Source organism: Marmota marmota, unplaced genomic scaffold (genome assembly GCF_001458135.2).
Source record: "Marmota marmota marmota unplaced genomic scaffold, marMar, whole genome shotgun sequence".
In the NCBI taxonomy this organism is placed as follows: Eukaryota; Metazoa; Chordata; class Mammalia; order Rodentia; family Sciuridae; genus Marmota; species Marmota marmota.
Window position 1 is genome coordinate 6781809 of NW_025999891.1, and position 13603 is coordinate 6795411.

The window sequence follows — 13603 nt, forward strand, 5'->3', positions numbered from 1 at the left end:
GCCGGCTCTGGTGCTGCTGACTCACTGTGTGTGTGAGGGGGGCCGGGCCGGGGGCACAGGCCGCTCGGGGTCCCCGAGAGCCCCCGGGGTCCCAGTCCGATGGGAAGCCCCGAGGCAGCCCGAGCGTCCACTTGCTGGCTGCTGACTCACGGTGGGCTCAGTGTGGAGTGGGAGGGAGGGCCGGACCGGGCCCCCACCCCTCCTCAGCCTTGTCCCCTGCTCCGGCCCGCACAAGCTGGCCCGGGACCCGGAGCAGTGCCGGCCGGCGGCCTGGTTACAAACCGGTCCGCGAGTGTCGAGTTGAAAGGCCTTGGCTCAGGGCTGGCATTTCCCGCCGTTGTTATCAGCACAGGTTGCTCGGGGTGGGAGCGCGGGTGCTCGCACTTCTCTTGGAGTTTGCTTCCACAGGACCGTGGGATCTGCTACTTATCCCAGCCCTCAACGGAAGGCTCCAGTAAAGGAGGGCATATTTCTGAATGTTGGAAATTTAGGGGTGACACACTCCTCAGGTTGGCATTTGTTTGAGGAGGTGGCCGAGACGTTCCTATGCTCGGTGTAGAGAGAATGTAGGAGCTAAGTATCGGGTGGGACTGCCGGGCTGGAGGAGGTGACTCACTAATCGTCCGGTTCTCTTCTGTAGCGAGGTTGGAAGTTAGTTCAGGGAGTTAGTTGTCAGTCGCGGAGTTCAGGAAACTGTTTGGAACCAGCCGACTGCACGATGCTGGAGAAAAGGAAAAAAATAAACTTCTTGACACTGTGGTATGATTGTCTTACACCTGCACACAACAGGAAAGTTGAAATTGGTGTCCTATCCGGTCGCTTTCTACTGGGATTCAGGTGTGAACAGAAATAAATTTGTGATGACAGAGAAGGCTTTCAATGTTTAATCATGAAGGGTTCAATTAGGGCATGGCTGACTCTTCAGGCACTTGTAGTAATGTGGTCTTTTAAATGTTTCGGATTTGATCAACAAGTAGTATTGGGAATGCACGTGTTTGTGGGTCTTCCAGGATGTTAGTATTTGTGTTGACTTACTGAATCTGTTGAATTTTGGTGCTCAGACTTGCTTGGAGAAAGGACAGTGACAAGATTTTGATGTCTTTATCTTTGTGGGTATTAGAGAAAGAGAGGAGTTGGGAGTCAAGATGCATCTTTGAAGGAATGATATGGTAAAAGGTGTTCCCTTTTGAAGTTTTGATCTCAAGTCTGTTAAAGTTGCAAAACCAGAGTCATGTCAATCACTGTTACCTATATCTTTTTATTCTGAGTTCACATTAATATTTAGAACTGACGTGAGAAGCATGTGTTTTAACCTTTTTTAAGCCTAGTGCCTAATATTTTGTCTTTCAGATAGTAGAAATTATGGTAAACATTAGAGTATTTCTCTCTGGCCCACTGTACTAGGAGGGAGTTCCCTGAAAGCTTCCCTGTAAGAGCAAACTTGAGTCATGATGGTGACAGCTTACTTTTTTCAGACTCCATCATGGAGTATCAAAATCTTGGTTTTTGTCAAGTCATGATGCTTTGTAAGAGAAGTGGTAACTAGTAATGATCACTAAAATTACAAACTTGGAGAGGCTATTAGATGTTCACATGTTCAAATAATTATTAGCAGTTGAAAGTGGGACAGAAAGTTATTTTAACAGCACCTGAATCCATTATGAAGCAGCAGTCTCTCCTAAGTGTAACTGTTCAAGATCACACTGGAACTTTGATAGCAGCTTTGAGCCCTTCACAGAATTGTTTATCCCTAATTAACCTATGGGCTGAAGCTTTCCACAGACCTGAAGTTTAATAAAAGGCTTTTGATTTATAGTCATCAATAACTTGGTCATTTGATTTTAGTTTATGGTAGAAATGCGTAGGCATGTTTTATATCTTCACATAAAAGAGTGATTAGCATGGAGCTTAGCATCATAGGTATGAAGGACTTGTTTTAATTTTAATCAAGTGGTCACAACAGAAATCTCAATGTCTATGGGCAAGGGAAATTCCCATGGATAGACTGAAAAAGTACTTTTAAAGAGAGGAATCCATTTTTTTTTTTTTATGACTTACATGGGGGTGTGTTCTACATATATATGACCATTCTATTTGTTTAGAGAGTTTTTTTTCCCCTTTTGTTAGTTTTTAAGCTTAGAGTTTGTTGGTTAATATATTTAAATTCATAATGGGTCTTGTGAGTGTGAACTTTCCCTCAGTGTTCTTACTTTTAATATGAATTTTAAGAAAACTTTTATTTTTCTCTCCCAGTGAAGCGTGACATTCAGGAAAATGATGAGGAGGCAGTGCAGGTCAAAGAGCAGAGCATCCTTGAACTGGGGTCTCTCCTGGCAAAGACTGGACAAGCTGCAGGTAAGTGCTGCAAAAGGATCATACTTGAAATGCTTTTACCTGAAGTTCTGTGTTGAAGGCACTGTATTTTGTTGAAGGGAAGGGACATGAAACTGCTTTTACACACCCAGTTCATTTGTGATATAAATTCAGTTTTGTTTACTTGGCAACTTATTGATCTTCAGTTTTTTAAGAAGGAAATTAAATGACCTTTTAAACTTTTTTGTTGTTGTTTGGGATTGAACCCAGGGATGCTCTCCCACTGAACTATATCCCCAGCCTTTTCAAATTTTTTTTTATTTTGACAGTGTCTCACTCAGTTACATAGGCTGGCCTTGAACTTGTGATCCTCCTGCCTCAGCTTCCTGGGTTACTGGAATTATAGGTGTGTGCCATCAGTGTCCTGGTTCTTTAGTGATATAATTTTATTCTACAGATAGGGAAATCCATTTTTATTGGGATATAGGGATCTGTGATTTGTTTCTGGTTTTTGAATAGTCAGTGTATTTCCTTACACATAGGCAATAGTAGTCTCTAGTGATTTTATTGAGCAGCTTTGATGTATTTAATAAGGATAGTGACTTTAAACCCCTTGCTTAAAAATGATTGGGATCTTGTATCCAAGTGATTCACCATTTTTTTTTTTCTGACACACAGTGAATAGGACATTAAATAATTTCTTCTCAACACTTTTCCATTGGTATCTAGGACTTTATGCATGTTGTTGCCAAACACTTTAGTTGTAATTGAACTATTGGCTAGGTTTAAGATGATATTCTGATGATGGGTGTGTCCTTGGAATGGAGAGTTCTGTTGTTCACAAAAGGCCTTTGACCAGTAAAGTGGAAATAGTATTAGAGAGAAGTTTGTGTAAACTTAAAATGGGCTATTTTGTTTATTTAATTTATTTAGTTTTGTCCATTATAAAGTGAATTTTGGGTTGTGGGTATAGCTAAATGTAGACTGTCTAGCATGTGTGAGACCCTGGGTTCAACCCCTAACACTGCAAAGAAAAAAAAAATAGTGAATTTAGAGCATATTTGAATATTATAATAAATTAAACTATGGTAAGTGCCTTTGTGAATTACTTTCCCCCAAATTATGTTGTTATCCAAGAGAATGATGAGAATAATTTACCAAAACTTCTTGAACTTGAGAATTAATTTTTTTTTAAATTAGGGTAATTTAACTTATTGGCTCAATCAGTAGAAAGTTGAGTAGAGATGTATGAAATTCTGAGGATGTGTTTACATGGGTTTTTTAGTTTAAAATATTATTTATCTATTACTGGTGATTGAACTGAGGGATACTTTACCACTAAGCTTCATCCCCAGATCTTTTTATTTTTCATTTTGAGACAGGGTCTCACTATGTTGCTGAGATTGGCCTCAAACTTGGTGATCTTCCTGTTCAGCCTCCAAAATTGCTGGGATTACAGGCTTACACTACCATGCCTGGCTAAATTGTCATTTTTAAATAGCTATAAGAAGGACCATACCTGATGAGTTTTGAGTACTAACTATGAACTCTTTTAAAAATGCACATGTTTTTGAGTTCTTGAAACAATTTAAAGGTAGGTACTGTTATCCATTTTACACAGGAGGAAACTGAGCACAGAGGAGTTAAATAACTTACCAGTAAATGGTATGGCCAGGGTTTGAACTCGCCATAGTCCCACTTCAGAGCTCCTTGCCGTATGGCATAGTTACTGCTTTTCTATAGTTATTCACTTATGGATTATCATTGATGGGTGTTGGTTTTTTCCAACTTAGGGTAACTTCTTTCTTGTTTGATATTATTTATGGATTCCTTTTGCCTGTGAGTGAATTTCCAAAATAATTGATAATTAGTTCATGCAAAATATAATCTATAATTTTACTGAAAGAATTATAAAGCCAGGTGAAGTGACTTAAAAATTTTTTGTTGTTGTTGTTGAAATATTCACATCTCTGCTTTCCTCCAGGAGTATGGATAATTAAAAATTATAAATAAATAAATCTATATCTTTAATAGTAGATATAGTCAGTGCTTCAGTAATTTTTATCTAAAGAAATTATTATTTTATTGAAATTCCTATTTTTTGCTTATTTATCTTTCATCCTTGCCCTCCTTGCCTTGTGACCCGATATGTGATCAATTTAGAAGTATGTTGCTAAACCTGTTGGAAACTTATTTATTTATTTATTTATTTATTGGAAACCCAAAGGTACTCTACCACTAAGTTATATCCCCAGCCATTTTTCAAAGTTTTTTATTTTGAAATAGGATCTTACTAAGTTGCTAAGGCTGTCCTTGAACTCAGTCTCTCAAGTCTCTGGGATCACAGGCATGCAGTACTGTGCCTGGCTTTATTGGAACTTAATGATGAATTATAAGGGTTTTCAAAAACTTTCCTAGATTTCTTATCATTTTTTCTAAGATATTGATGAATATAGGTATATACACAATAGAAATCCTAAGGAAGCCTTGGGGCCCATTAAATTCATTTACCTGCCTTTGTTGTTAATAATTGATAGATTTATATTGTTTGTTTCCTTTGATTTTGAGTTCTCTAAGAACAGAAATCTGTTCCATTAATCTTCCATTCATTTTCAGTTTTGCTTTATTATGCATTTAGTCTAGCAGTGTGCTAAGTACTCTGATTTTGAGTTTAAAATTAGGTTCCTGACTGACAATAGTCACTTGGATTAGTGAATAAGACGATGTTTAATGTATAATAGTGATTGAAAGTAGTGCTGAGTGTCACAGACATGAAGCCTAGGCTCACAATCTGCAGATTTCAAAGCCTGAGACTCTTTAAAAGTAATCTGTTAGTTTCTAAGGAGATTTTGGTCATATAATTGCAAATACCAGTGAGAATGGGGGGAAGACATTAGTATAATTTTATGGATATTTTAAAATTTAACTCTGAACATATGAAAATGGAAAGAAATAGGGAGTACATGTAAGAATGAATATAAAACAATAGTAGACTAAAGTGGAAAAAATGAACTCTTGAACAGTGACAACTGAGCTAATTTGTTTCTCTGTTGGCATGAAGAATAACACTCATTGCTTAAAGGAAATATTGTAATGTTATCATGCTGGAGTGAAAGGCAGAATGCTTAGCTCATGTTTTACTTCTGCCTTTTCTAGGAAGGAAAATGATTTTCAAACAGAAAAAAGATAGCGATAACATCAGAAAGAGAGAATTAAAGCCCAGGTAGGTGAGAGACAAGACAGCAGATAGTCTCTTTAAATAAATAAGGTTCTGACAATTTCTGTCTTTGAATATCAAAAGACTTGTTCTATCAGATTCAACCATGACTTTTACTCTAGAAAAGTCATGGAGGATGGAGAAGTATAAGGAAACTAAGGATAGGTAAATATTATTTCACCTTTCAAAAAGATAATGAAGAAACTAGATCTAGATATTATAAACTATATTATAAACTAAAGTCAGAGAAGCTCTGGAGAGATTTTTTTTTTTCTTAAAAAATTTCTTTTTAGTTGTAGATGGATAGAATTTATTTTATTTGTTTTTATGTGGTGCTAAGGATCAAATCCAGTGCCTCACATTTGCTAGGCAAACACTCTGCCACTGAGCTACAACCCCAGCCCTGGACAGATTATTTGATTAGGACATTTTAATGACTTATAGCAGTGTATTATGAACAGATTACGCCAAACTTTCCTTTAGAACTGGTAGATTTGCAGGAATCCTGCCACCTGTTTTTGCAAACAAAGTTTTATTGAACATGGCCACACCCACTCATTTTCATATTGTCTTTGACTCCTTTTCTACTATAACGGCTTAGATGAGTACCTGCCAGTGAGACCATATAACCTAAAAAAGCCAAAAGTATTTACCATATGGCCGTTCATAGAAAAAAAAAAATTTCAATTTGTGAATTAGAGAAATGATATAGGCTGTATTATTTGGTTTAAGCAGAATATTTGAACATTTACCATGATTACTAATATAGCAGGTACAGTTAGGAATTTACAGTGGGCTAAATAACTGTATCTGAAATGTGTTAATAAATGTGTCATTTGTCTACCTGAAGAAAAGTCTCTAGTATCGTGTCATAGGAATCTATCCTTGTTTAGCTTGTCAGCATCTGGTATCATGGTTAAAGCCATTTCAGAAGGCATGCTTATTTTTGTAGATGACTCAGTACAGTAGAGGACAGAATTAAGATTCACAGTTACTGCCAAAGCCAAGAAGATTAAATTCATTTGTGATAAGTATAAAGTTATTATACTTGAAGTATTTATCATAACAGAGGAAGATGGGGAATTACCTGTCTTAACAGTAGTCTATGCAAAAAAAAGACCTTTGTGGTCTGAACAGTCTGAACAAAGAATGCTATTGGAAAAAAGCAAAATATGCTATCTTGTGGTATGTGTAGTAACCAGAGAAAGAATTAAACCTACTATTACACCCCTCTTGGAGCATTTTCTTTAGTTCTGGGTTCAGTAGTGTATCGCAAGTACCTTTATAAACTAGAGCTTATTCAGAGGAGGGCAACTGTAGGGATAAGTACTCTAGAAACTTGGACATTGGAGGAACAATTGAAATAGCTAAAGATATTTAGCTTGGAGAAAGGGAAAGTTAGGGACATGTAAATGATAGTTATTTTAAAATATTTGAAGTCATATGGGAGGAGGTATAGGCTTGAGTTTCCTAAAAGAATAGTTTGGTTTGATCAACATTGGAATAGATTACTTTTTGAATATTTTAGTCACTAGAAGTCACATTGTTCATGCATAGGAGAAAATGCTATAGGAGAAGGGATGTTTAAAAAGTTATGATGGGGGCTGGGGCTGTAGCTCAGTGTCAGAGCACTTGCCTTGCACATGTGAGGCACTGGGTTTGATCCTCAGAACCACATAAAAACAAACAAATAAATAAATAAATTTTTTAAAACAATTATGGGCATGTGGCATAAGGTAGAATGCTGTTCAGCATGTATGAGACCCTGGGTTCCATCCCAAGCACCACATAAATAAATAAATAAGATTAAAAAAATTAAAAACTGTCATTATGTAATTAAAATTTGTATTTGCATAAATGTAAAAAGCAATTTGAGGGGGAACATCGCTATAGACTGGAGTTAGCATGGAAACTTAATAGGACTATTCCTCAAAGGCTATGTAAAGCTTATTTATATAAGTCAAGAAGATGGGAAGACATATCAGATGTCAGATGGCATGGTGGGATGAGTGCAGCTTGAAAGCAGGAATGTAGTGTATGTGAGGGTGAATGAGAGGGCAGAATGGGAAAAAGTTGTAGACATTGGGAATCAAAGGTCAGTACTGGGGAGTGAAAGGGAAAGATGAACTCTGTGTAGAGTTCCTTTTAGTACCTGACACAGTCCTGTGCATCCTCTTACTACTCAGGCAGATGAGCGTTTCAGGACACAAATTAGTGTTCTTAGGAGGGTGAAGATCGCTTGTCCTGAATTAGAGTTCTCATGGGGGTGAGTCTACAATAGGAGAGTACTAAAGAGGCACTGAGGTAGTTTTAACCTATATTCCAAAAATACTTCCTTTTGTTTAGTAGAGACATTCTCTAATTTTTGTTTGACAAGCATGTATCTCTAGTTTACTTTTTCTAAAGTCTCTCCCTTAGTGTTCATGTACTGTTCTCTTTTCTTCTACAAGGGGGAAGAGGCAGGCGTTTCTCTCACTGAAAGAGAATTGTTTTTTAAGACTCAGATTTTGTAGATTAGTAGGATTTAAAAATCTTTTTTTAAGATTGATATAATACCTGTATTTTATTTATTTATTTTTATGTGCTACTAAGGATTGGACCCAGTGCCTCACATGTGCTAGGCAAGTGCTCTACTACTACCCCAGCCCTGATTAATGGGAATTTAAAAAAAAAAATAGGGTATAGTAAAACTTTTAAGGGTAAAACTCCTTAACCTCTATGTGGAAAGTTTATTCAGAAGAATGCTGAGGAAGTGATAACTGCTAAAGGCGATATTGGGGATCCTTCAAGAATTACTTCAAGAAGGGAAGGAAACTTGGTATTGAAAGTCTCTGTTTGAGGAGAACTGCAAAGGTAGACTTGGGATATATATATACTCTTGTAGCTTGGTATTTGTTGATTGTGAGAAAGTGATTTTGTACAAGGTGGGCAGAGGTATAGCACATTTCATGGTCTAGAAAACTGACCTTTGAGAATAGGAGTACTTTGCACATTATCTTTCATTAAGATGGGTAAATGAGGCATAGATATAAGATTTTTTATTCTGGGTTTTCATCCAGTGTCTGAGAAGGAAATAAAATACAAATTTGGTATATGATATTAATCTTACTTTTGCTACTCTATTTCCTGCTGGGACTGCTTTAAATTCTTAGTAAGTTTCATTTAGACTAATTTCAATGATGTAAGTACTGATTTTTATTATTTTGGATCAGTTTTAATGGGTATTTTGTCCCTGATACTGATGCTTACTTTTTTCTTATCTCAATTGCCTTCTATACAGAGCTTGGGGGACTCCTGAAGTATGTACGACCCTTCTTGAATTCCATCAGTAAGGCTAAAGCAGCTCGCCTAGTCCGGTCTCTTCTTGATCTGTTTCTTGATATGGAAGCAGCTACAGGGCAGGAGGTAAGCTATGGTAATGACAGAAAGTAGATTATATGGAAAAAAGTGTTTTAGTGAGAGAAATGCCTGCTTCGCTGTGGTACTAGGTGGAAGGGACAGCTGGGAGGACGGCTCAGGACTTATCATGTCAGTTTCTCTTTGTTACAGGACATTTGATACTTTGGGTCTGTTCCATGCTTTGCTTTGTAAGTGGAGATTGTCAGTGGTCCCTGGAATCCTCATTACATCAGGGTCACAAACTGATTCTTGTCTTTGAGGTATTGTATTGCCACACCTTTGTAATGTTTTCTGTGTCTGTGGTACCTTTCATCTTGTGTGACAATGCTCTTTATGAGCAATAATTAAGTCTTGTGGCAGCCCTTCTTGGCACGTTTATATTATGTACATGCCTTTATTGAGGGGTGAGCATTCATCTGTTGTGTCTCGTGTGTGCGGGAGTGACTCTGATGTTTCTGTACATGTTCTCTCTCTCTCTTTCTCTCTCTCTCTCTCTCTCTTTCTGTCTTCCCCCTCCAGTACTGGGGATTTAACCCAGGGGTGCTTTGCCACTGAGTAAGATCCCCAGTCCTTTTTTGTTTGAGACAGGGTCTTGCTAAGTTGCTAATACTGACCTTAAACTTATGATCCTCCTGCCTCAGCCTCCTGAGTAGCTGGGATTACAGGCATGTGCCACCATGTCCAATTCTGTACATGTTCTTTACAAATTCAAACTAGGCCTTGAACTGAATGGAAGAGTGCCTCTCTGTAATGACTGAACTTCTTAATTAAAAATCATTCTGTAAACAGTGACAGACTTAAGGATATATTGCAATTGCTTGAATCTTTTAGGAAGAATATAGTTGTTACCTTTCCTGTAGATACATTTATCAGGATTTATTGCGTATCTGCTGTGTGTTAGGTACTGGGATACAACTGTAAAAACACACTATCACTGTTCTCAAGAGGATTTTTAATAGGGAAGACAGATAATTAAACCATACATAAAATTTTAATAGTATGTAGACAGGAGTTAGAATTGTTAGTTGGCTACATGTCTAGTTATTTGCTGTATATAGGGAAAAGATATGAAAGTCCACAGTAGCATATTGAATAAATCATGAGGAATTTTAGAAACCCAAGGGCACATGGGTCCCACTTGGAAATCATGTCTTTTGTTAAATCTGGTTTCTTGCCTTAATGATTCTTTGAAGCTTAGTTACAAACTTTATTTGTGTGAAATATTTGTTTTGGGCAAAACTGTGTTTAATTGATAGTAGATCACAAATAAGTAATATTTAGATGACTGCCTTTTGAACCAAAGTATTAGAGTTATTTTTTAATTTTAATCTTTGGGTACTAGGAATTTAACCCAGAGATGCTTTGCCACTGAGCTATATCCCCAGCTCTTTTTATTTTTTATATTTTAAGACACTGAATAGCTTAGGGCCTTGCTAAGTTGCTGAGGCTGGCCTCTAATTTGTGATCCTCCTGCCTCAACCACCTGAGCCTCTGGGATTATAGGCATGTGTCACTGCACCTGGCTTAGACTTATTTTTAATTTTTTGTAGTTGTAGATGGACAGAATACTTTTATTTTATTTGTTTATTTTTATGTGGTGCTGAGGATTGAATTAGTGCCTCACGCTTGCTAGGCAAGCGCTCTGCTGCTGAGCCCCAGCCCGAAGGCTTATTTTTATAAATAAAAGAAAAGGTGACTTTTTATTTGGGATATCAGTCTTATCTAACCCTGACTTTAAAAAATTGTACTTTGTACTCATTAAACTGGCACCATCTTTTGTTTGAAGTAGGACACTATAAAGTAGAGTGATCAATAAATGTTAGTTTGAAAATTATTAGTAAATGCTACTTGAAGCCGGGAGCAGTAGTGTAGGCATATAATTCCAGCAACTCAGAAGTCTGAGGCAGGAGGCTTTTAAGTTTGAGGCCAGCCTCAGCAAATTAGAGAGGCCCTAAATAACTTAGTGAGACCCTGTTGTGTGTGGGAGGTGAGCGCTCTACTGCTGAGCCACAACTACAGCCCCTTAATGGAACTTTTTAGGCAGAAAAATTATAGAAGCTGCTCCTTTGCACATGAAAGTCTGTGGAATTTGATCTTTCCTAGAACATAGAGCTGACTTCAGTGGGCAGAACTGCATTTGTTTAATGATCAGTTCTTTTACATCTTTGTGGAAGTATATGCAAATCATAGTTTAATGGTGTCTTTTAATTGACCAGTGAGATTTACTGGCCTTTGTCATATGGTTCTACATCAGGTTAGGCTCTCCCTTAACTGTATATGTTACCTTGCATTACATATTACATTTTTGTGAACTAGCCACCTTTCTTCTTTTTCCTTGAGTATGAGGAAGCATATGTAGGCATTTTTCATTTTTATCATCAGTGTTACTTTACTGTTAAATAAAGGCTAATATTTTTTTTTTTTTTAAATTAAGTGCCAGAGTCTTAACGGAACACCTCCCCCCAGGGGCACACTCCCACTGAGATATCTACCTAGCCTTTTTGATTCTCTGTTTTGAGACAGGGTCTCACTAAGTCCAGAAACTGACCTTGAACTTGTGATCTTCTTGCCTTACGCTGAGTTCTGGGATTATAAGTGTGCACCACTATTCCTTACCCTTTTTAATTCGGGGTGTGTGCGTGTGTGTGTGTGTGTGTGTGTGTATTTATATATAGATACACACATATTCTCCCCGCCATTTATATTGGAGATTGAACTCAGGAGCACTTTACCATTAAGCTACATCCCCAGTTTTTTTGTTTGTTTGTTTGTTTGTTTTTTTGAGGCAGAGTCTCACTAAATTGCTGAGGAGCTTGCTAAGTTTTTGAGGCTAGCTTTGAGCTTGTCGTCTTCCTGGTTTAGCCTCCTGAGTTGCTGGGATTATAGGCATGCACCTCTGCCTGGCCTGACCTCCCTCACCCCCTTTTTTTCAAATCAGGTTCTTGATAGATGGCAGAGTTTGGCCTTGAGTTTGTGATCCTCTTTCCTCAACCTCACAAGTTGCTAGATATTTTGGTAATTTTTGTGGATAATAGGTTATTTATTTTTGGGGGAAGAGAATCAACCTGATGGTTTCAGCTATACCCCTACTCAGTATCACCAACCTCAGTATCCAACCATTTGTTAAATTCTTTTCATGCAACTGTCTTCAATGTCTGCTTCTCCACCTCTTTTGTATTTGTTTTCTCTTTACAACTACCTTCTAATTTGGTTCCTAATAATTTGTTATTTGGACTATAGAAGAAACCTCACTATTCCAATCATTTCATTTCTCTCCTTTTTTCCCTCCAGCTTGAGCCTTCAGTGGCTCTCCATTATCAGTAGGTAGTTCTTGGTATTTTATGATACAGCTTTCTACAGCAGCTTGATCTACTGGCACTCTACTAAATTTACCAAATATGTCAGTCATATGCCTGGATGTTTGCTGAACAGCCCTGTCTGCTCCTTTTGCTGTACCTTTACATAGTTCTATCTCAAGGTCCACCTTCTCTGAAATCTTTCCTTGTAGACTTTGGTGTGATCATTACTCTTTCAGTGACCCATATTTACATATTATGTGTATGATTATTCTGCTTTGTATGACAATTACTTGTACATTTACTTTCTTTAATATAATCTCAGGTGAAGCATTATATACCTTACATTACCTAAGGATCTTCCTCCTTCCCAGTATATTCCAAATTCCTTAGCCATAGCTACCTCTGACTGTATCCAGTACCCAGTACACTGATTTCTGTTTTACTTTCTTTACAGCTGGCATATTGTCCTTTTTGCCATAATCCCTTAAACTGTTCTGGTTGTGGGGCATTTATATTCATCTGGATTGTTCAGCTTGTTCCCCCCCCCCCCCAATCCTAGGCTTATTCAGTATAATTCTTTGACTCTACATAGTGCTTTTGTAAAATGCTACAAAGTTTAAAAAAAAAAACACACACACACAAAAAACCTCAAATGTGGTGGGGTTGTAGCTCAGTGGTAGAGCACTTGCTTCACATGTGTGGGGCCCTGGGTCAATCCTCAGCACTACATAAAAATGAATAAATAAAAATAAAGATATTTTGTCCATCTACAATTAAAATAAATAAACAAACAAACAAATAAAAACTAAAAAATTTTGTATACTGACTATACAGTAAAAACCCAAAACAGCATACAGGTGTTTGAGTAACCTGCAAGACCACTAAATGGCAGGTGAAATGGGGTCTCAGCCTGATGATAACATGAGTGTTTTTCTTCATATTATTTCAAGTCTTTGCTCACATATTGCTTCCTCAGAGACCTTCTTTGAGCAATCTCTGCTTTACTTCATATTTACTTGTTTAACGTTTCTTTTGGTTTGTGAGGATAGCTGCTTTTTCCTATTTACTGCAGTATCATTGGTACTTGGAATAGTTTTGTCTGAGAGGAATTACATAACTAGTACTTGTTGAAGGAGTATGTGGATTATGCCTCTATTGTGGTAGATGCCCAGAAAATACTGTTGAATTGAGATCTGAGTTTACTGAATAGAGATGTAAGCATGGGGTGCTTGCATCTCAGTACTCCTTGTCTAGGTGACACAGAGATATCTGACTTGGAAATCAGATATAGTTTTCATTTTTGGTTCTTTTAAAATTCTTTGGGTGATGGAAAAGGATGGAGAAGTAAGACAGATGCATCACTGTCATAGTATTA

General features: G+C 37.4%; 1 protein-coding gene across 2 annotated transcripts in view; it reads left to right on the top strand.

Moving 5' to 3' along the window:
* The window catches only part of Psmd11 (proteasome 26S subunit, non-ATPase 11), a 62803-nt gene that overhangs the window by 25066 nt on the left and 24134 nt on the right, over nucleotides 1–13603 (top strand). The window contains exons 1-3 of one of the 2 annotated variants that reach the window (XM_048794877.1): nucleotides 85–151; nucleotides 2254–2355; nucleotides 8811–8935. In XM_048794877.1, the coding sequence (XP_048650834.1) occupies nucleotides 100–151; nucleotides 2254–2355; nucleotides 8811–8935 (279 nt within the window). In that variant the 5' untranslated portion in view covers nucleotides 85–99. Of the gene's footprint in view, nucleotides 1–84; nucleotides 152–2253; nucleotides 2356–8810; nucleotides 8936–13603 lie in introns of those variants that run through there. The other variant, XM_048794882.1, reaches the window with a different exon arrangement.